The sequence below is a fragment of the Pecten maximus genome, chromosome 2 (assembly GCF_902652985.1).
Source record: "Pecten maximus chromosome 2, xPecMax1.1, whole genome shotgun sequence".
Lineage (NCBI taxonomy): Eukaryota > Metazoa > Mollusca > Bivalvia > Pectinida > Pectinidae > Pecten > Pecten maximus.
In genome coordinates, this window is record NC_047016.1 from 12364913 (window position 1) to 12388452 (window position 23540).

Sequence of the window (23540 nt, forward strand, 5' to 3'; positions counted from 1 at the left end):
TCTTACAAAGCTATATCTTCAATGCTCAATGTTTATTAACCTTAAGCTTGCGGCTCATAGGTATTACATTCATAAGATATATATACAAAACACACTTATGTACAACTCATTACGGCAATTGTAAATCTAAGAAATTATACAGGTTATTTATCAAGCTTGTACATTATTATTAGTTGACGGACAGTTGATTTCTGCTGTACCGAATAACGGCAAAATGACCAGAATTGTAAAGAAAAGACATGGAGATGTAGTTAATTATGATGTCTTATAAGGTAGAAAAAAAAGAAAAGGAAAGTCCTGTAGCAGAGAGAAGACGGTTTTTACAATAGCAGGAAGTGACTTAATAATACTTTTGAAAATTACTTTAACACGATGCGTGGAGCGTAATGTGAAACTAAGTTTTAAATATTTGCCTAAGTTGCAATGTTCCTTTTTATTCTGAACAGTTAATAATTGAACTGGATGTACTATCTAATACTAAAGTATATATCTATCAGCAAAATACTTATGTCTGTGTATGGACGGCAATGACCTAGTTGCTATAAGACCTTCGTGTAAATAGAATCACCAAATTTTAGTGAGTTTTGTTTAGAAGTCCTTTGGTTGTAGGGTACATAAGTGACCGAAACTTACTCTACAAAGTGATGGGCTTGTAATCCAAGAATGGCGTCATCATGTCAACAGATAGGGTTCAAATTTCATCTTTCTGATTGAATTAGATGGTCTGGTATCAACACATCTGTAACACTACTTTAAGAAATCAGTAGTTTTGTCGTCGACGTCAAGAACTTCATGCAAAAATGCATAAGTGTATTGCTTTCAAATACTGTGAAAACATACGACGTTGTATTGAACACTTTGACTTGGATGGTATGACGATATGACAAGGCTTGTCATGCATCTTACATGTGTTGATAGAAATGTGAAAATGAAAACAACACAATCTACTATCGAATTCTAGAAGGAGCTGTATGGCCAAGTATTGTTTATTATGCGGCATATTGGTAAATTTATAATCAAATGCGTTTTTTCTGCAGCCATTGAAAAGACTACCAAAGACACTGAATATTTACTTGACATGAATAAAACAAACGAGGAAACATCATCATTGAGACTTTTATAAAATTGTAAGGCATATACGACCAGAAGGATAAGTGTCCTCTGTTTCGTCGACGACACCCACCATGCAAATCTACATTAGACAAGAAGACGTAGTAGTCAATATCCCCCGCACCCGGCTAAAGAAGTGGAAACTGCCCATACATGTATGAATTTGGTTGTTTGCACAAAGTGTGGTATTTACCGGAAATTTTTACTAATTGTTTCCATGGCAACAGGAAAGTTATAGAAAATACAAAACACTCCATACTAAAAAGCACCACCAGACCAAAAATGTGTGTACCAGGGTTCGTGAAGTTATCTTAAACGGTTTTGGAGTTACGCTTCGGCAAAGTGACCGACAGATATCTATGGGCAGCATTTTTTTTTTATATCTCGATACTGTTATAAAAGACCCAGTGCTTTTAAATCAAGTGCCCTTTCTAATTTTGTAATAGATGAAAAATTGGTTCCACTTGTGAAATTCATTAAGCAAATGAGCAATCGACTTTACTATATTTAAAGTAAAATATCTAGTAGTAGACACACTATAAAGTGGGAATAAAATCCTTGTCATTGTAGTAGCAGTAGGAAGATATTTTGACTCAATGAATGGATGAATATGGACGGACGGGACCCAATTTAATATCCCCGGACACGCGTTTCACTTAGGATCCCTATGTTATGTCTCCACTTTCTCAAAAAGAGAACCAGAGAGGTGAAAACAGAACCACCATGTCTACCAACAAGTATCGAATACGACGGACTTTATATCGTACAAGGAAATAGAATATTTCTCAATGAGGTCATGATGTCGACCGACGAGTCGAAATCCAGAACTCGGAATGAAAAGTTATGAATTATGTGGCCAAACTTGCGTTAGTACTATGTTAACTATGGTATCAAGATTGATGTAGATTAGTTGTTAGCCATAACTGTTTTGTCGTCAAATTACCAAAAATTCAATTAGACACCCGTAAAATGAGGATGGACATATGTGCTAATGAACGCAACCAATTTTTAACTAATGAGTTATCGCTTAACCTCAAACCATTAACATGTTAATTGTTATTGCGCATGGCATGTTCCCATCACGTGCTACTGAATGGTACGGAAACATACCACATTTCCCTTTTGAAAATAAAAACAACAAAGTTTAGAGTAAAATTGACTTTATTGCTTTTGCTTGGCTTGCGATTCAGAGCCAATAAAATGAACATGCATTGAGTGTTATCACACTCTTGTTGCTGAACGGAAACTGAAATTTTATAAACATACCTCACATCACTGAACGGGAACTGAAATTGTATTACATACCTCACATCACTGAACGGGAACTGAAATTGTATTACATACATACCTCACTCTTATTTTGAACGGAAACTGAAATTTTAAAACATACCTCACATTACTGAACGGAAACTGAAATTTTATAACATACCTCACATCACTGAACGGGAACTGAAATTTTATAACATACCTCACATTACTGAACGGAAACTGAAATTTTTTAACATACCTCACATTACTGAACGGAAACTGAAATTGTATTATAAATCTCACACTTGCTTTTTCAAAATATGAAAAAACCCTTCTGTTGTCAATACAACTTTCAGGAATATTTAGTTCGTAGATCTTAGAAAAGTGCCACAGGCAGTCATATTGCAAATAAGTTTTATTTAAAACTTTAGGTCATTGGCCCATACGTATGACAGAGAAAAACTACAGTAGAGATTCAATACAGACTAATGAATAGAGAATGAATCCCTTATTACATACAATATACAATTATATATCAGATCAAAACATATTCACGCTGTTCTTAACTTATTTGATTCGAAAATATATTTACCTAATGCACATAGTTCCTTAATACTTCACGAATTTAGAAGCTGGAAAACCTTAAAAACTGAAGCATTTTTCCAGTAATATCTTACAGAAGGGCTTTCGTAGTGGGTATCCAACCAAGCACCGACAGGCACGTCACCACGTAACGTGTCCGACTGGTCGCCAGGCGAGTGTTGGTAAGGTTGCCGCTATGAACAAATCGAACGAGCCCTAACCTTGAGATAGACTCCAGCATACGTTTATGTGAACATTTTACGATTCCTACTATAATGGTTCGCTTCTTGATTTCAGTTTTCAACGTTACTATAAGAACACACAGAGTATGCAATAGTGGCATGATTCAGTATCAATTCTTCCAAGGAAGGCGTCAGAATAAGAACTTGAAAGAATATTACATACAAGGAAGGCATCAGGTCAAACAAAAGACACGTGATCATTGGTATGACTATAAAAGGTAAATTATGTCCTAACTGTATTTATCTTTGGTATTAACTCATATTGGTTTTTGAAGTAAGATTTGTAAAAACATATCCTCAAGTTGTACACGATTATATAAAAGGGAAACTACTTGATAACGTAGACAAAGATAGTTTTGTACAAACGTTATGGCATTCCTCACTTACAGTATAACACTGTTAATTACTGAATATTCTATTTTAATAATCATTAATTATTTTACCTTAGCATACCTTTGATGTCATTACCGAAATCTATTTTAAAACTAAAACCGGTGGTGATTTGATTCCAGAGAAACCATAAGTAGTCTTGCTAATGTCATGAGTTTTAAATGGGACAGAAGGAAAATGACTGTAGCACCTGTACTTACAGCATGTTTGATTGAAATGTAACCAAACATCAACATACTTAAATGGTACCTGTCAATTAAACAGGACAATAAAACCTGAAGATAAGTGTAACTTTACATAATACACGTACTGTTACATCTCATCTATACTACTGTAACTATCTTTGTTGTTTAACAATAACATATTTTGAAACTGAAACCTCTCGTCAGAAAAAAATGACAAATGTACATGTTGATTAATCAGGAAAATCAAACATGAAAGAAAAATCCCCAGCAGTATATTACCTTTTAATATGATGCAGAAGCCCGGCACCGTACACGAGGAAATTAGGATGAACTCAGCCAAAGCAAGAATATGTAAGGAAATAGTCCTCCACCAATGGTAAATTTTATCGGTATCTTTTAGTTTACTGAGGTTAGAGTTCATCTCAAGGCTACTCTGTACTAAATATTACAACTAAAAGTGAAACACTAGCTCATGAAGTTGACCTGAATTGACATGAAGAATATTTGTCTGTGTAAGAGTGGGGTATAAACACGTATATCGGAAGAATATCCAACAATCTCGTGGTCACACTTTATGCCATGACACGAAATCAAATCCAATGGAATGCACAACAAAATAGCCATTCTTTCCTTCAGAAAAGTGGTGTACATGCATTATAGGCTATGTGCTTAAGATGATTAAGTATAAAATAGTCTTGCTGGAAGTAAGTTTTTTCAGTGTTAGATAGTTTATAATAAACAATTGATTTATCCGGAAAGCGGGATCCGGAAGTAAGAGATGACTAAGGTGGGTTGAAGGTATATCAGAACACAAACTCGTTATAATCAGCATATTCTTTGAATTTGGTTTATATGTACATTGTTCATCTAGGGAGACCCAGCTGTAGCAAAATGCAACGAGATATATGATTTTAACAGATTGTATGGTACACAATATGATATAGTAACAAGAGGCCCAGGGGGCTTGTATCGCTCACCTGGATATGACAGCAAATATCGGAAAACCACAAGAATAAAAACTTTTCACCAATTTGGTGCAATATTTCCCCTGGTTGGAAATCTGCTGAGTCGTTCATGACTAGTAGTGTAAAGATGACGTACGATGGACGCTGCCCAACGGCATAAGCTCACCTGTTCTTCGGACCAGGTGAGATAAACATGATAGTATAATTAATTTCAGACAAAAATACATTCCTGTTTTATAACAATCATTAACATGTAGACAAATATAAACATCATAATGAGATTTTGATCGATGTCATTTGTGACACTTAAGATCAAACGAGAAAACAAGAATTAGCAACAAAAGTTTGATTTCGGCAATTAAGTACAAGATCGCAATACTAACATTTGTAGATAAGACTTCAATACAAGAACATATCCAAATGTACGTGTGTGTGTGATATTGAGGTCAGTACTAAAACATATCCTGATGTACGTGTGTATAATATTGAGGTCAGTACTAGAACGTGTCCTGATGTACGTGTGTATGATATTGAGGTCAATACTAGAACGTGTCCTGATGTACATGTGTATGATATTGAGGTCAGTACTAGAACGTGTCCTGATGTACGTGTGTATGATATTGAGGTCAGTACTAGAACGTGTCCTGATGTACGTGTGTATAATATTGAGGTCAGTACTAAAACAACTGAAGTACTGTTTTTTGTATATTTTCATATCTCACACAAGTAATGTGGGCTTACAAAAAAAACACAACGGTGTGTGCTTAACAAAGCCATTTACAGCGAACCGTTTCTATGTGCAACCTCTTGAAGCAAGCTATCAAAGATGCCATGTACAGTGGGAAACATGGGCACATAGACTTGTACTCAGTAATAAATGTATACTGAAGACATATTTAAACTTCAATAGGTAATCTTCAGAGCACAATCACTTGCAGCGAAAGAACCCGATGGTTTCAGGGACTAGTCAAAAGATATTAACCATAAGTTGGTGAATTTTATTTACCCATCACCAAATGTTTGATTGGCGAATCTTTAATAAGGCCGATTGTAAATATGAATTGTGCACTGGTGTTGGTAAACTGTAATAGCTGTATCCAGTTGTAATCACTCCTTTATATGTATTCCCGGACAACAGTTAGGCAGGGTTTTGAAAGTTTCACCTTGATTGGGTTCTATGTAAACAATGCATCTCTAATCAACAAAAGGTATCACAATCTGTCAGGTCTAGAGAAGACTAAAAGACTATTTACCTATGTTACCAGAATGCAGTACACTGTTAGACTTAAGAATATACACTAAAGAACAAATCATCAGGTGATTGGGCCCACTCTCTCATACCGAAAAAGAGGTTGTTTAGGAAAAATGTAGCAGAAATCACATAATTTCCCTTGTGTGACTTTTCAGACGAAAGCATGCTGCAACATACAGCAGATGTGTATCAAGAAGCAGAATATACAGACAAGAAGGTCTGGCAGTCACATAACATATGATTTATGCTGTTTTCCCTTATGAATTTTCTGATTAGAAGACAATTTAATGCAGACCATGTCACTGTACAAAGTGCATTCAGAAACTCTTAATTGGACAAAAGACATTAAAACAGGTTTCACTAGGGACAAGCTAGGGAACCATTCTTAGAAATGAATATAGCAAAATTTACTGGCATCAATCATTGGCTGTATAGAGGCAAAGAGCAGTTAGACAAACATTCAACTGGCTGTATATTGTATCAGTGAGGTCAGCATTATTTGTAATGACTTTATTTAAACGTGCCCATAATCCAAAAAGTGGACTAGTTTTAACAGGTGTGCTTATTAGGTCCAATATGATATGCATTGCTTACTATCAAAATAATACAATTCAATTTTAATTGGAGTAAAAATACACTCAAAGGACACTTCTAAACCTTTGGTTATTGAGCATGTATCTGACATTTATTAAATACATGTATTTATAAGAATTCAAAAACTTACCCATACATAAGATATTGATAAGACAAGCAATCAATTTCAAATATATACATATATTCATTTCATATTAAAGCAACCAGAAATAAAATTCAGCAATAAAAATCGACAAAACAATGCACATTTTATGAAAATCCTTTGATGTATATCCAGAGACATATATACAGAGAGATTAGTAACATCGCTATTTCCCCGTTCACATAGTGGCTCCCTTTATTCGTGACCACTCAAGCATATCCCTTATCGAGAGCGTCCTGTCGCCTATCAAACACACGCGAGCGCAGGTAAATCGGGCTATGCGCATGTGTGTATCGTAGTATTGGAACTTATTCGACATGTTCTGGTTAATCCGCCATTACGTCAGACCAAAACATCGTCATTTTAAATACACACAGAAAGCACATCGTTTTATTTTGGCCACTACAAAAGTTACCACATTAACCAAAAACTATCATACTTATGGAATGTGGTCTTGATTATCATGCACATTGTTGTCATTTATCCGTATTCTCGAAAACCCCATAGGGACTTTTCGAAAATTGGAGATTCCCGCCGATCTTTCCTGCGTTGTGCTTGACTTTCATACTCAAAATACAAACACTTGGACAGCAAATTGTGATATATTTCATATTGATGACACTTCTGCACTTTGATATTAATAAAATTAAAGCACATAATTGGATCTTGGTGATGATTTCAAATAGAAATTATCGATAATTATGTGTCTGGTTTTCAAGTTTTCTCCAATATGGCGTCTAGTGAAGACTGAACCGAGTGACCGCAAAGGATTGTGGGAAGGTCAGGGGCCACTATGTAAACACAAGGGCAAATAGAGAGCTGCCAATCTCTCTGTATATATGTCTCTGGTATATCTTATGCAATGCTGGATGACAAATTATTGAATTAAATTGAATTCAATCACTGTGGTCAATTGAGGGTTTCTATTAAATAACTAAATATCTTTATGTGAGGATCAATAAAGTCTCAAAATTCAAATATCCAGTAGAAATGTCTTACATACTGTGGCTTTGTCATGCGTGACTTCAGTATTTCAAACAACTTCACATAATAGATGGTACCGGACATGTCCTACAAGTCAATATTGGAGAAATGGACTTTAATGTAGTAATTGATTGTATTCTCACCTTTATAAATATTTATAAACATTTCTGTCAGCAGTAATGTCTAGGTTTTATCAGCAGTTATTTGTTGATTATTTTTATCAATATTAACCCTAAATATTTTTTTTAGGAAGTGAATGTCTCTCCAAAGGCCACGGTCTGACCTTGTTTAGAGCTGTCAGATGTTTTGATTGTGCATGTGTTATTAATATGCAAATATAAAGTAGGTAATTTTAGGTTTATACATGGTTGGACTGGTGTTGTTGTAAGTATACTGTTCTTAACAGGTTACTGGTCTAGTTGGACTGGTGTTATGTACTTTTGATAGTGAATGAGCATGCGTGTCTAGCCTGAAACTAATCAGCCTCCTGGTCTATTACATCAAATTAAGATTACTGTTTTACAGAAAAATTCAAGGAAAACAATAATTCTACTTTATCAGTGGGAAATATTACATAGTAAAAGTTTCCAAAAGTTGACCAATATTCTTAACTTGGTATGTAATCATTATACACCAATGAAAACCATAAAATATTGAAGTCACAGAATTGTATGTCACATGACTAAGGGGAGCCAATCAACAAGTCATATATCTTTATATCACATGACTTGGGAGAGCCAATCAGCAACATACTCGGGAACAAATACAGTGTATGTTATTAACATGAAAAATACATAACAAAACAAACTTGATCATTCACATTCACACTTTAACAACACTCAAGACTGCACTGGTCAACAAGAAAAATAGTGGTTATCTTTACACACAAAATTAGATATGCTTTCCTCTCTTTCACAACCATGACAATTCACTTTCATCAGTAAAAGTATCCATAATAGCAAAATTAACGATTAAAATCAATTCTATCTGTCTGATAAGATATTTTTGCTCCTCTCCTGTCTGTTTCTTCTTTAAAGATGCCAATTTGATAGGTTCGGTATCAGAAATAATCTACAAGACTTTGGAGTAGTATACATGCAGAAATCAACAATGGACAAGCTTGTTTTAAAAGAAAGGAGCAAAAATATCCTTATCAACACTATAGAGTGAATATCACATAGACAATTAATGGCACAAATAAAACACTAAGTACCACAGCTGATAAAACGCGTAGGGCTTCAAATATGTTAAAACAAAAAGCGTCAAATATTAAATTGTGAAATGAGAATCGGAAAAACAAAAAGCATCAAAAATTGAACTGTGAAATGAAAATCGGAATGTTGAGGTGAAATCCAGATGACTTATTACAATGAGATTACTGCCATACAATATTCTGTGATAAACTGACAGCAGGCTAATATTGTTTTGATTTTCATGACTAAGTAACAATCATATAACAGTAAAATGATGTAATTATTACATAATAATGCAGGAGTGTTTGAGGTAACATTATAGTACAGATGCTGGAATGGTTAAAAGGTCAATATAGCCGTTATATCTTATTACCTGGACTAGATAAGCAGCTGGTCCCTAATGAATCAAATCCTTTATTAACCTATTGTTTCTATATGCTGTCTATTGTGTAACGTATTGCTTCTGTTTGTTGTCTATTGTGTAAACTATTGTTTCCATTTGTTGTCTATTGTGCATGTAAACTATTGTTTCCATTTGTTGTCTATTGTGTAACCTATTGTTTGTTTGTTGTTTATTATGATACCTATTGTTTCTTTTTGTTGTCTATTGTGTAACCTATTGTTTCTGTTTGTTGTCTATTGTGTAACCTGTTGTTTCTGTTTGTTGTCTATTGTGTAACCTATTGTTTCTGTTTGTTGTCTATTGTGTAACCTGTTGTTTCTGTTTGTTGTCTATTGTATAACCTGATGTTTCTGTTTGTTGTCTATTGTATAACCTGATGTTTCTGTTTGTTGTCTATTGTATAACCTGATGTTTCTGTTTGCTGTCTATTGTGAGACCTATTGTTACTGTTTGTTGTCTATTATGCGATATATTGATTCTACTTGTTGTCTATTGTGTAACTTATTGTTTGTTTGTTGTCTATTATGCAATCTATTGCTTCTACTTTTTGTATATTATGTAACTTATTGTTTCTGTTTGTTGTCTATTGTGTCCTACATGAGAACAAATAGTGATTGTATGTGTAACACAAAGATTGGTACCTCATTATAAACACCTGCTGTACCACTGTCATTAAATATATCATATCAACAATCCACTGCTGTATAGAATTGTTATTGCTGATGTAGCACGAAGGCATACTTTACCTATTGCTTTATGAATAGTTATTATGCATACAAAATTAACAATTAATTAATTTTATTGAACTTACTAAGATTCTATATTTTCACCAGTAAAATATCTGAAAGTCACTAAAAGTAATGTTTGGTAAAAGCAATCAGAAATTACCTATTAAAGTTAATCTAAATGAAAAACTCAATAAAAATCAATAGAATGTAAAACTAATTAAAGCTCTTAAAAGCACTAAATTATTTTTTCTCTAACTTCATTTTTAAAAATCCATAATGATTCAAAGGTTATTATAGGATAATTTAAATTCAAAATTATACTGCACCAATTTATGAAAGCCTTGAAATATTTATCTTTGGTAGAGAGTAGACAACTTGCTGTGGTCAAGTTGAAATCACCTTATAGAATTGCATACAAGTACCGGTAGCCTCCATCCTCAAAACAGAATGGCATTGTATTTTTAACGTGCAAGCTTTGAACAAAATCTACATCTCTTGACAGCAAAGTGATAGTAGAGGATGAAGACTATTACTGTACACATGACATAAAACACTACACACATACCCAGGTCTAAATGGCTAAATCCAAATGAAGATTTTATATTCTTCTCGCTCACCATTGACTCATTTAATTCAAACTTTTCATACGCTTTAACGTTCTTTCTATTATTGAGTGCAAAGGAAGATTCTATATTTTGCTGTTTTGTTTTCTTTTTTGACTCTCGTAAATCCCATATTTTTTCGATATCTTTTTTTCTTTGTTGTCTTTCCCACCAGTCCATGTTATTTTTATTTTTACTGGACATCAAACCTTCCGAGTTGTCTCTGTTATTATCATCTTCAATGTTGATTATATTACTTTTTGAATAAAAACCAATTAAAAATTTTAAAAGTTCAGGCATATTCCAACCTACAATTTGTTGGGCAGACGTCACTTTGTGACACTGCCTACAAGTCTCTTCTGAGGGAAACTGAACTTTCGGGTGACGAGGATCTGTAGAAAAGTCTGTTTTAAGTCTCTCATTAGCAAGGTTATGTTTTTCCCATAACCACAGCACAGAATCATTGGAATTTTTCACCTCACTATCAATATTCTGTGCCATTTTAAGAAAATGTTTAGTACAATCCGAACAGCCAAAGAAATGCTTTATGTATCCTGCGATGGCATGAAGCACACTTGCTTTGTTAAAATTTGTATCTGAAATTAGATTGAGTGTTTATGATTGGAAAGCAATTATTTTGTATAGAACAGATAAAATGTTACATACATATTTCTCTAACAAGGTTTTTTTATATACAATGTATCCCTTTTTACATTTTTTTCATGTTCCAATAATTACCAGAATACAAAATACTTCTGAGGAAACTTCTCAAATTACAAAAGAAAAAATTTTTGTTGTTAACAATCTTGTTTGATAAGGATTCAGATACTTACTGCTGCCTTCAATCCTATAAGCATTTACAGTGAGGGTATGGAATAGTGTCCACAAACCACAAGGGTAGCCGCGGTATTGGGGCTGGCTACCAGCACACCCAATCCAATTAATTCTTTCTGGGAGGTATGTCTCTGGTGTCTGTAACAAAACAACATATCCATAAGTCTACAAACCAGGATTAAACAGGATAATAGATTGGTAAAATAATGTCTACAAACCAGGATTAAACAGGATAATAGATTGGTGGATTAATGTCTACAAACCAGGATTAAACAGGATAATAGATTGGTGAATTAATGTCTACAAACCAGGATTAAACAGGATAATAGATTGGTGAATTAATGTCTACAAACCAGGATTAAACATGATAATAGATTGGTGAATTAATGTCTACAAACCAGGGTTAAACGGGATAATAGATTGGTGAATTAATGTCTACAAACCAGGATTAAATGGGATAATAGATTGGTGAATTAATGTCTACAAACCAGGATTAAACGGGATAATAGATTGGTGAATTAATGTCTACAAACCAGGCTTAAACGGGATAATAGATTGGTGAATTAATGTCTACAAACCAGGATTAAACGGGATAATAGATTGGTGAATTAATGTCTACAAACCAGGATTAAATGGGATAATAGATTGGTGAATTAATGTCTACAAACCAGGATTAAACAGGATAATAGATTGGTGAATTAATGTCTACAAACCAGGATTAAACAGGATAATAGATTGGTGAATTAATGTCTACAAACCAGGATTAAACAGGATAACAGATTGGTGAATTAATGTCTACAAACCAGGATTAAACGGGATAACAGATTGGTGAATTAATGTCTACAAACCAGGATTAAACGGGATAACAGATTGGTGAATTAATGTCTACAAACTAGGATTAAACGGGATAATAGATTGGTGAATTAATGTCTACAAACCAGGATTAAACAGGATAATAGATTGGTGAATTAATGTCTACAAACCAGGATTAAACAGGATAATAGATTGGTGAATTAATGTCTACAAACCAGGATTAAACGGGATAATAGATTGGTGAATTAATGTCTACAAACCAGGATTAAACGGGATAATAGATTGGTGAATTAATGTCTACAAACCAGGATTAAACAGGATAATAGATTGGTGAATTAATGTCTACAAACCAGGATTAAACAGGATAATAGATTGGTGAATTAATGTCTACAAACCAGGATTAAACAGGATAATAGATTGGTGAATTAATGTGTTATACAACTACCCCTCTGATGGTAAAACTATAGATTCTCTTGATGTGTACAATAGCCTTCAACGATCAGCACTGAAATTTAGATGTTTAATTCTGTGCTCTTTACATGAGCTTCTGCTAAATATTTTACATACCATACAAACACATTAAGTCTTTATTCAATTAAAGTTCCAAAGAAAATAAATTATTTGTTTCTTTTGTTATCCAAAACACCGATTTGTATCATATACATGAATAGAACTTGTCAATTTCTCACCTGAAAGCTGTCAATCCGTTGGAGCCAGTCCTGACCAGAGATCTCATCACCAACGTTTACCAGCCACGTATGTATACGCCACAGGTAACCCTTCACCTGCTCTCTCCCAGGGAAATACTGAAACAACAAGTCTTCATCAGTAAAACTTTCAAATTGTAAAACTGAATACAGGAAGTGGTTAATGTTTAAGTAGTTAGTGTTATCTCCAGGGTATTTAACCTTAACTTCTGTAAATTATACATACTGTATTGTACAACAGTTAGATTTCAATGACTTTTTCCTTTTTTTTTTTTTTTTTTAATTTTCTTTCTTCGCATGTATAGTCTAAATACTTTCTGATAATTCAAAAATTCTCCAAATGTTTCATTACCCGTACTTGTATTTTCATCTGTATTTTCATATGTAAATGATGGTGGTGACTTGTAAATATGTAAATTACCAGGTATGTAGAAATGTGTCTTTTATTAATACATAATATATCAATAATCATTTCTATTTTACAATTTAAACATATTTTCAGATCATCTATGTTTCCATGATAAAGTTTACCTTTGCTAACACTAGCAGAAAATTCTTCAATGCATTCACACTTTCTAGTTTCATAGTACGTTGAATAGCTACTTCCTGTCTGAGAAGGTATGTTAATGTTGACTCCAGGTCTTGCATATATACACCCAGTCTACAACATAACAATGGAGTCATAGAATCTACCATACATATATACACCCAGTCTACAACATAACAATGGAGTCATAGAATCTACCATACATATATACACCCAGTCTACAACATATATACACCAGTCTACACCATGTACACACCCAGTCTACAACATATATACACCCAGTCTACAACATATATACACCCAGTCTACAACATATATACACCCAGTCTACAACATATATACACCCAGTCTACAACATATATACACCCAGTCTACAACATATATACACCCAGTCTACAACATATATACACCAGTCTACAACATATATACACCCAGTCTACAACATATATACACCCAGTCTACAACATATATATACCCAGTCTACAACATATACACACCCAGTCTACAACATATATACACCCAGTCTACAACATATATACACCCAGTCTACAACATATATATACCCAGTCTACAACATATATACACCCAGTCTACACTATATATACACCCAGTCTACAACATACATGTATATACACCCAGTCTACAACATATACACACCCAGTCTACAACATATACACCCAGTCTACAACATATACACACCCAGTCTACAACATATATATACACCCAGTCTACAACATATATACACCCAGTCTACAATATATATACACCCAGTCTACAACATATATACACCCAGTCTACAACATATATACACCCAGTCTACAACATATATACAGTGTACACCCAGTCTACAATATATATACACCCAGTCTACAACATATATACACCCAGTCTACAATATATATACACCCAGTCTACAACATATATACACCCAGTCTACAACATATATACACCCAGTCTACAACATATATACACCCAGTCTACAACATATATACACCCAGTCTACAACATATATACACCCAGTCTACAACATATCATAACAAAATATCCAATCTGAGTTTGTTTGTTTATTACAGTCTTTCTGAAACATACTTCAACTGTTGTATTGAAACATATTTACAGCATATATATAAGGAAGACAATGTACCTGGTGGTGACTTGTAACTGTTCACCGTCATCTTTGTCCAGCAGATCCTCCATCAAATGGTCGGACTCGTCTCCCTTGTCAACATACTCTTCTGGGTCTTGTCCACCGCGAATACTAAGCAGAGCTTCCCTGAAGTGTCCCCTATTGGTTCCCTTCCTGTTGATAGAGAAAAGAATTCACCATCATTTATCATTCAAAATCAATGTGTTTTCTCTCAACCATTGTCCGGAATTTTATGTTGATTGGTTTTACAGTCCATCAACAATTTAATATGTAAATCTGGGTAGTCTAGAATGGCTTCAATACACACTGGATATTATTCTATCTTAAATACATTACATTATTATAATGTGTGTTAACCTTACCAATGATGTCTGAGAAACTTAAAGCTTCTCTAGACCTAACAGTTACTAGGTAACAACAGAAAAAACCCAGAAATTGTGTTGAACAGCGCAATTAAATAATGATGGCAAGCTAATGTTATTGCAATGTGGTGTGAAATAAATGATGTGCTACGAATTCTTGTGCTTTTTTGATGAAGTGACTTTCTATCGTTGACGTGAAGTTTAAAAATTCCATAAATATCATGATGCCATGTTTTTGTGTTCAATACCCTTATAGCTAACTTCAATGACAGGATATTCCAGTATTCTGTCACTAAGGTGTTTGTGAAATATTTGATATTCAAAACATGAGGCCATTAATCAAATCTCCTCTATCTATCTACTAATTGAGTAAGAAATTGTGACATCTGACCTCATTTATATACTTACTCAGCCAGCTGTTTGTACATTCCATTGGAATCAAGTAGGTACAGAGATGGGAAATAGTTTATTCCAAACTTGATCATGAGCGGCTTCAGGGCCCGTCTTACCAGCATATCCTTGTAACCACTCATGTCCAGTATTATCTTAACACAAATAAATTATATGTTACCAGGTACCTACATTAAAATGCATTGTACAACTTACCTACATTAAAATACATTGTATATTACCTAGTACATTAAAACAGATTGTATAATACCTACATTACAATACATTGTATAATACCTACATCGAAACACACCGTATAACTTACCTACATTAAATACATTGTGTAACTTACCTGCATCAAATACATTGTATAACTTACCTACATTAAAATACATTGTATAATACCTATATTAAATCACATCGTATATTAACTATGTGTACATCAAAACACATTGTATATCATGATCATCTACATACATACAGATACATTGTATATCACCTACACAGTATAAACAACATAGACTGTACCAGTATATCACCTCACCCACTGGTATATTAGGACATTTAGGATTGGTCCAGACAAAATTTTATCAACAATCCGTCCAATGAACATCCAGACAACTGGCCATGGCTTAAGTGTATCCTCTAACTACCTTACTTTGTTGCTAACGTATGGTACATTTTCGTAATCATGTAAGAAACAAAATTTTGAAATAAGAAACAATAAAATTCCTGGAAATCTACAAAATACATTGAGTAGTTATCCTACCTCTCTCCCTGTGTAGGAATCTTCATCCTCAAAAACAAGGGCCACATGTTTGTGATGATCTTTGGCTTCACCCCAAATGTGTTCTAGTGACCTGTAACATAGTGGTGTTTGTTAAAGTCTGATGTAGTATTACTGACAGACTTGAGTGTGGGTCAAGGTTGGGCATGTGACTTTAGATGTGCGTTAAATATATAATCATCAGACCTTAAATGTGGGTCAGCACATCAACATGTGACATCAAATGTGGATCAGTACATCAACAAGTGACATCAAATGTGGATCAGTACATCAACATGTGACATTAAATGTGGATCAGAACATCAACATGTGACATTAAATATGGATCAGTACATCAACATGTGACATTAAATATGGATCAGTACATCAACATGTGACATTAAATGTGGATCAGTACATCAACAACGGACATTAAATATGGGTCAGTACATCAACAAGTGACATTAAATGTGGATCAGTACATCGACAAGTGACATCAAATGTGTATCAGTACATCAACATGTGACATTAAATGTGGATCAGTACATCAACATGTGACATTAAATATGGATCAGTACATCAACATGTGACATCAAATGTGGATCAGTACATCAACATGTGACATTAAATGTGGGTCAGTACATCAACAAGTGACATTAAATGTGGATCAGTACATCAACAAGTGACATTAAATGTGGGTCAGTACATCAACAAGTGACATAAATGTAGGTCAGTACATCAACATATGACATTAAATGTGGGTCAGTACATCAACAAGTGACATAAATGTTGGTCAGTACATCAACAACTGACATTAAATGTGGATCAGTACATCAACATATATAACAATAAATGTGGATCAGTACATCAATATATATATCAATAAATGTAGGTCAGTACATCAACATATATAACATTAAATGTAGGTCAGTACATCAACATATGACATTAAATGTGTGTCAGTACATGTACATTGACAAGTGACATTAAATGTGGATCAGTACATCAACATGTGACATTAAGTGTGGATCAGTACATCAACAACTGACATTAAATGTAGGTCAGTACATCAACAACTGACATTAAATGTGGGTCAGTACATCAACAACTGACATTAAATGTAGGTCAGTACATCAACAACTGACATTAAATGTGGGTCAGTACATCAACAACTGACATTAAATGTAGGTCAGTACATCAACATGTGACATTAAGTGTGGATCAGTACATCAACAAGTGACATTAAATGTGGATCAGTTCATCAACATATGACATTAAATGTAGGTCAGTACATGTACATTGACAAGTGACATTAAATGTGGATCAGTACATCAACATGTGACATTAAGTGTGGATCAGTACATCAACAACTGACATTAAATGTAGGTCAGTACATCAACAACTGACATTAAATGTGGGTCAGTACATCAACAACTGACATTAAATGTAGGTCAGTACATCAACAAGTGACATTAAATGTGGGTCAGTACATCAACAACTGACATTAAATGTAGGTCAGTACATCAACATATGACAATAAATGTGGGTCAGTACATCAACATATGACATAAGATGTGGATCAGTACATCAACATATAACATTAAATGTGGATCAGTACATCAACATATGACATTAAATGTGGATAAGTACATCAACAACTGACATTAAATGTGGATCAGAACATCAACAACGGACATTAAATGTGGGTCAGTACATCAGCAAGTGACATTAAATGTGGATCAGTACATCAACAAGTTACATTAAATGTGGATCAGTACATCGACAAGTGACATTAAATGTGGATCAGTACATTGGCAACTGACATTAAATGTGGACCAGTACATCAACAAGTGACATTAAATGTGGATAAGTACATCAACAAGTGACATTAAATGTGGATCAGTACATCAACAAGTGACATTAAATGTGGATCAGTACATCAACATGTGACATTAAATATGGGTCAGTACATCAACATGTGACATTAAATGTGGGTCAAGTATATAAACCAAAATACTGATGGGCAGCAATAGGAGAAAGTATACTTACTCTAGTGGTTGAAGGTTTGGCCAAATCCCTGTTGCCAACCCACTGATTTCAGTGACAAAATCCACCATTTTTTCAGTCAGCATTTTTGGGTCTTGTTCATGGAATTCCACCCCTGATTCATTCTTGGAGAATGGAGGCAACAGCTATGGATTTAGAAATAATAACATATTCTATTCTACTTGTGCTCACATCACATTTCTTTAAACGGCTTCAAAAAGCCAAATTATTTGGAAGAGTCCCTACTTCTATACAAATTCTGTTTTCAAAAATGTTCAAAATACTAGATTATATATATAATGCAACAGCCCATCCTTTTGGAAGGTACAGTAACTATGAAGTTGTATACAACATTTGGCTACTTTAGGAGCATGTCAGATAGGTTGATGTTGCTGAGGATAATTAACACACTTGCCTTTCATCAACACCCCCTGGATTTTGTTCTCCTTTCCGATATGAAAAGGTAAACAATCAAATGCCAGACCATATGGCTTTCCTATAGGTTTGGTTTGTTTTTGTTTAACGTCCTATTACGGGGCCGCGGTGGCCGAGTGGTTAAGGTGTACCAACACTTTATCACTAGCCCTCCACCACTGGGTTGCGAGTTCGAAACCTACGTGGGGCAGTTGCCAGGTACTGACCATAGGCCGGTGGTTTTTCTCCGGGTACTCCGGCTTTCCTCCACCTCTAAAACCTGGCACGTCCTTAAATGACCCTGGATGTTAAAAGGACGTTAAACAAAAACAAACAAACCAAATTAACGTCCTATTAACAGCCAGGGTCATTTAAGGACGTGCCAGGTTTTGGAGGTGGAGGAAAGCCGGAGTACCCGGAGAAAAACCACCGGCCTACGGTCAGTACCTATAGGTTTTCTGGTTTTAACCATAATAAGAATCTTTGAAGGCTTCCATCCAGATCAACGAAAATGATCAAAATGAGGTATTGTAACTCCTTTTGTAACTGCATGTAATTGAGGTAAAATAATGTGATCTGGACTTGTGTTATACTGACATGGGGTGATGGTTACCAACAATGACAAATGTATATTACCACAAATAATTCTATACAGTGTATTTCTGGTCCATACATGTAGAGCAGTAAAATCTTAAATCCATATCTGAATTCTTGATGTATAGTTACTGTGTACTGAAGTGTCTTATATGACAGCGAATTAGCTATACCTCTGAACTTTTAACAGTTGAATTCTAATGAATATACAACATATCTTAATTATCTTGCCATTCCCTTTATGAATACTGTATAATTATAAAATTTCACAGAGGTAATATGTTGCTATTGTGGGGGCCTACAATCATGTAATCCATGGATATTAAATTCAATTTTGCGCAATACCAGGTCTTGTCAAAATAAACACTTCTTTATATTTGTTTGAATATATGAATATTACCTTGGTATTTAAATATTTCCCCTCTGTATCCAATTACTGTGAATGATAAAGCAAAATTAAATTCCTTGCGATTATTACCAAATATACAGTAGGAAGTGTAATTACCCGCATTGTTGGATAGCCTTTTATGTTGTAGTTCCTACATATCAGTAGGTTTTCTGTTGTAGAACAGTCAATTGCACCCAATTTGATTACACTTTGCCATCCTGTAAATAGAAATATTAAAATATATATTGGTCTTTTCACTTCAAATAAACACAAAAAAAAAAAAAAAAAAATTCATACAGAATGTGAGATATATGCTATATTACAGTGTACCTGTAACTCATTATACTAATATATATCAGTACAGTACTATCTGAATATCAAAATAGAGAGCAGTTATTCACATAGACCTCTATTTTGTACAATTATAGGATGAATTCGTGCAATAATACATCTATTGAACAACATCAGTGGCTTTTGACTAGGGTGCAGATTGGTTGTCTGATCCTCCTCCATGAAGTTTGTGTTTCTCATGGTAGATGAATCACAGACTGGACTGCCATTGTAGTTAAGTCCTTGGGTATGTGCAACACATGCATAATTTACCCAGATTTCTCTTGATGGCATGTAATTGACCTCTCATGTTGTTCAGTCAGGTAGGTTTTGGTTTGGTTTGGTTTATTTTGTTTAACGTCCTATTAACATCTAAGGTCATTTAAGGATGGCCTCCCGTGCTTTCGACATGCATGCGTGTGGCGAGTGCGTAAGTGTGTTTTGGGAGGCTGCGGTATGTTCGTGTTAAGTCTCCTTGTGATAGGCCGGAACTTTTGCCGATTTATATAGTGCTACCTCACTGAAGCATACTGCCGAAGACACCCAGCAGCACACCCCACCCGGTTACATTATACTGACAACGGGTGCACCAGTCGTCCCACTCCTTGTATGCTGAGCGCTAAGCAGAAGCAGCAACTACCATTTTTAAAGACTCTGGTATGTCTCGGCCAGGGGACAGAACCCAAAGCCTTCCTCACAGGGGCGAACGCTCAACTAAAGGCCAAAAGTGAGGCAGTGTCAAGGGAGATGTTAGGAAGAAGAAAGTTGTCAAAGAAAGAGAAAAGATAAGATCCCAAATGTAGTCGCCTCTTACGATCATGCAATGGGGGCAGCTGGTACAATTCTTACGCCCTACCTGCAGGGCCCGTCAGGTAGGTACCAGCTATGAAAAGAAGACTCTGCCTCAAAATGACCATGGCTTTAATTTTCATGAGGCAATAAACCCAACAAACCGATAGCTACAAAATTAAAGCATGATCCTTAATCCAACACAATGTTATATAATGGCAGCTGTTCAATGGGCACAGTAAAACTATGCCCAGGTGATCAATCTATTTTGTAATCACAATATGTATGCATAGTTTGGCAAGTTGCATTGTGGCCTGATGGTTCAATAACTGCAGCATGCTTTTAAAAAGCACATATTGAGTACCTTTTGGTAAATTTTCTACGAATTTCATTGGGATAGCTATGTCATCTAAACTAACATGAGTCCCCCATCCTGATTAATTTTTTGCAGTTATATGCAGACTAAATGTACTAGCTTGTACATATACTCTTTCTACACATGTACAACAGTAATCAGTCTTTGTGTACGTACCATTTTGTACCATGAAAATCCATTTTCTATCACAAGAAGAACTAGTATTGTGACAATGTTAAAAAATATGACTAAGGACTGATTAAAATGAATAACTTTACCATAACTTGTGTCAATCTATATTTCAAAAGTAAAACTAGTTGAAAGAAATCACAGTTTGAGCAAGTATGACACATGTCAACTTCATAGAGATTGTTTTAAAGTTATTTCAAGATTTGTTCATTTGCAATTTTAAAACTGCAATGGTTGTTTAAGTGTTTTTATAAAAAAAAAATATGTGATGAAGCGGGTTCATTGTGACATGTCAGCTAAGGTGTCTTTAAAAGATAGGAGTCCTTTAATTATCACCTGTCAATCACTTTAAGTCCTACACAAAATAATGAAATGACCGTAGACAACAATGATCCATTTTTTAATGCTTTTTACAAGGTCAACAATTATCACAGGCTCTGTAGAGATGATGCTGTTAAGGAAACAGATCTTGTTTTGGATGTTGGAGGAAAGCGGACAGGTAAAACCAACATGTCATCGATCGGGAAACATGTACAACTACCAGACAGACAGCATCCCCTGCTTCATGTGTTTGTCAATCCTGAGTTCAAGGGAAGAGCGTTCTGAAGCTCACACTTGACTGCACTCATCATGCCAGCTTTCTACTTTCAGCACATTGGCGATATCACGCGCATAACCTGGTAACGTTTGATTACAATAAACAAATGCATGTTTGTATACAAGTAAAGGTAAAAGGTGGTAACATATGGCGAAGTATGGTTTTTACAGATGGTACGATATATGAACTGGTAAAAACATGGTATGAAATGGTAAATTTGGTCCGCATTGACAATGGTAGGTCCTAAAGATATGGTTATGGTACAAAATGACTGTAAATTGTAATTCACAATACCGGTCAGCTACATTAATATCTAAAAGTGCTGGTCTGTTTACTATTACCTTTTACATCCGTAGCTACAGACTTCCATATAGGAGCGAATCTTTTACAGTGTCCGCACCAGCTGTTGTAGAACTCAATTATCCATGCATTTTGTACAGAATATACATTTTGAGCGAAATTCTCATCCGTGAGGATCACAACATCATCGGTGGGGGAATACAAACCGCCGCTGACTGATGAGAACAAGGAAACAAAAATAAAAACCACCAAATGTCGCAAAATCATATCTTCGTCCGACATTCTACATGTCGTTGATGCCGATGTCACAGTTCAAAGCAGGGATCATATATAAACGGGATGATAAACAACAAGGGGAGCAGGTGCAACAAGTGAAACGTCAACACGTTCACATCATCAGTGTCATTTAGGCGCTTAGAACGCATGATAAATTTTGACACAGACCTCCGGTAATGATGGATTCCGGCTAACGGATAAGTTTTATGGACGTATTTCATTAAAATCAGCCAGTATATTACACCAGAGCAATTCATGAACCCACCTAAAAATAACATATTGCAGGGATGTTACTTGCATAGAGGAGATGAATATAAACATAAAATGAATCAATTTTGAATTTACATAATTACCTAATTATAAGTTTATTACATTGATGCATATAATATCGATATATCTTAGTGCCAGACTTTAAAACTCAGTTAGCCTACATCATCTGTAACCATCCAGGAATAACCATTTATATGCAGACGAATCAGTTTGTACGCACGAAGAACACTGTATATGTACGAGTTGTCTTTCCTCTTCCATAGAAACGTCTCTAAATATATTTTCAATCGTTTGATGGTGAAAATAATTATATTTTTCTGTGTTGTGCAGTGGCGTGATGATCTGTGATTTGCACGTGCAGCAGTCAGGCGTGAAATTTAACTTTTACATTAATAAAAAATGGGAGCGAGTTTTGGTGGAAATAGACTTGAAATGATGAGATTAATTTCATATTTCAGATAATACCAAATATGTGGCAAAGACAGTCTACCGGATTTCTTTAAGTATTTTAAAAATATGTAGAAAGATGGCGTACAATTGTAGCATTGTGGTGTACTGTCTAGTTTGTGTTATTGTCCAGTTGTTATTGTATTCTGCCATGTACATGGGTTGTCTTGTCTTGTGACCTGTGATTTATCCTTTTAAAGTCATTTCATATTTACTGTGTCTGTGGTAATGCATGCGATTTGCCTGTCCATGGTATAAATGTATGAGCTGCGACAGAGCTGCCAACTGGGTGATAGCTCCACAAACACCAGAGTTCACCTCAATATCACAGTTTGCTCAAACTTAACATACAGCCTTT

General features: G+C 34.8%; 1 protein-coding gene and 1 long non-coding RNA gene across 2 annotated transcripts; both read right to left on the reverse strand.

The window, feature by feature from the left end:
• Positions 1–2253: 2253 nt before the first annotated feature.
• Positions 2254–6940, reverse strand: LOC117317852. The gene is made up of 2 exons (XR_004530263.1): positions 2618–6940; positions 2254–2539 (listed from the first exon to the last, which is right to left on the reverse strand). It is a non-coding gene; the product is annotated as an uncharacterized LOC117317852 (long non-coding RNA).
• Positions 6941–7465: 525 nt separating this feature from the next.
• On the reverse strand, positions 7466–22673 carry LOC117317858 (sulfhydryl oxidase 2-like). Its single transcript, XM_033872820.1, has 10 exons — positions 22231–22673; positions 19746–19846; positions 18236–18378; positions 16190–16280; positions 15439–15575; positions 14666–14821; positions 13506–13635; positions 12957–13073; positions 11454–11592; positions 7466–11216 (listed from the first exon to the last, which is right to left on the reverse strand). The coding sequence occupies exons 1-10, from the start codon at positions 22469–22471 to the stop codon at positions 10480–10482; spliced, it is 1992 nt and encodes a 663-aa protein (XP_033728711.1). The 5' UTR covers positions 22472–22673; the 3' UTR covers positions 7466–10479.
• Between the last annotated feature and the right edge of the window lie 867 nt (positions 22674–23540).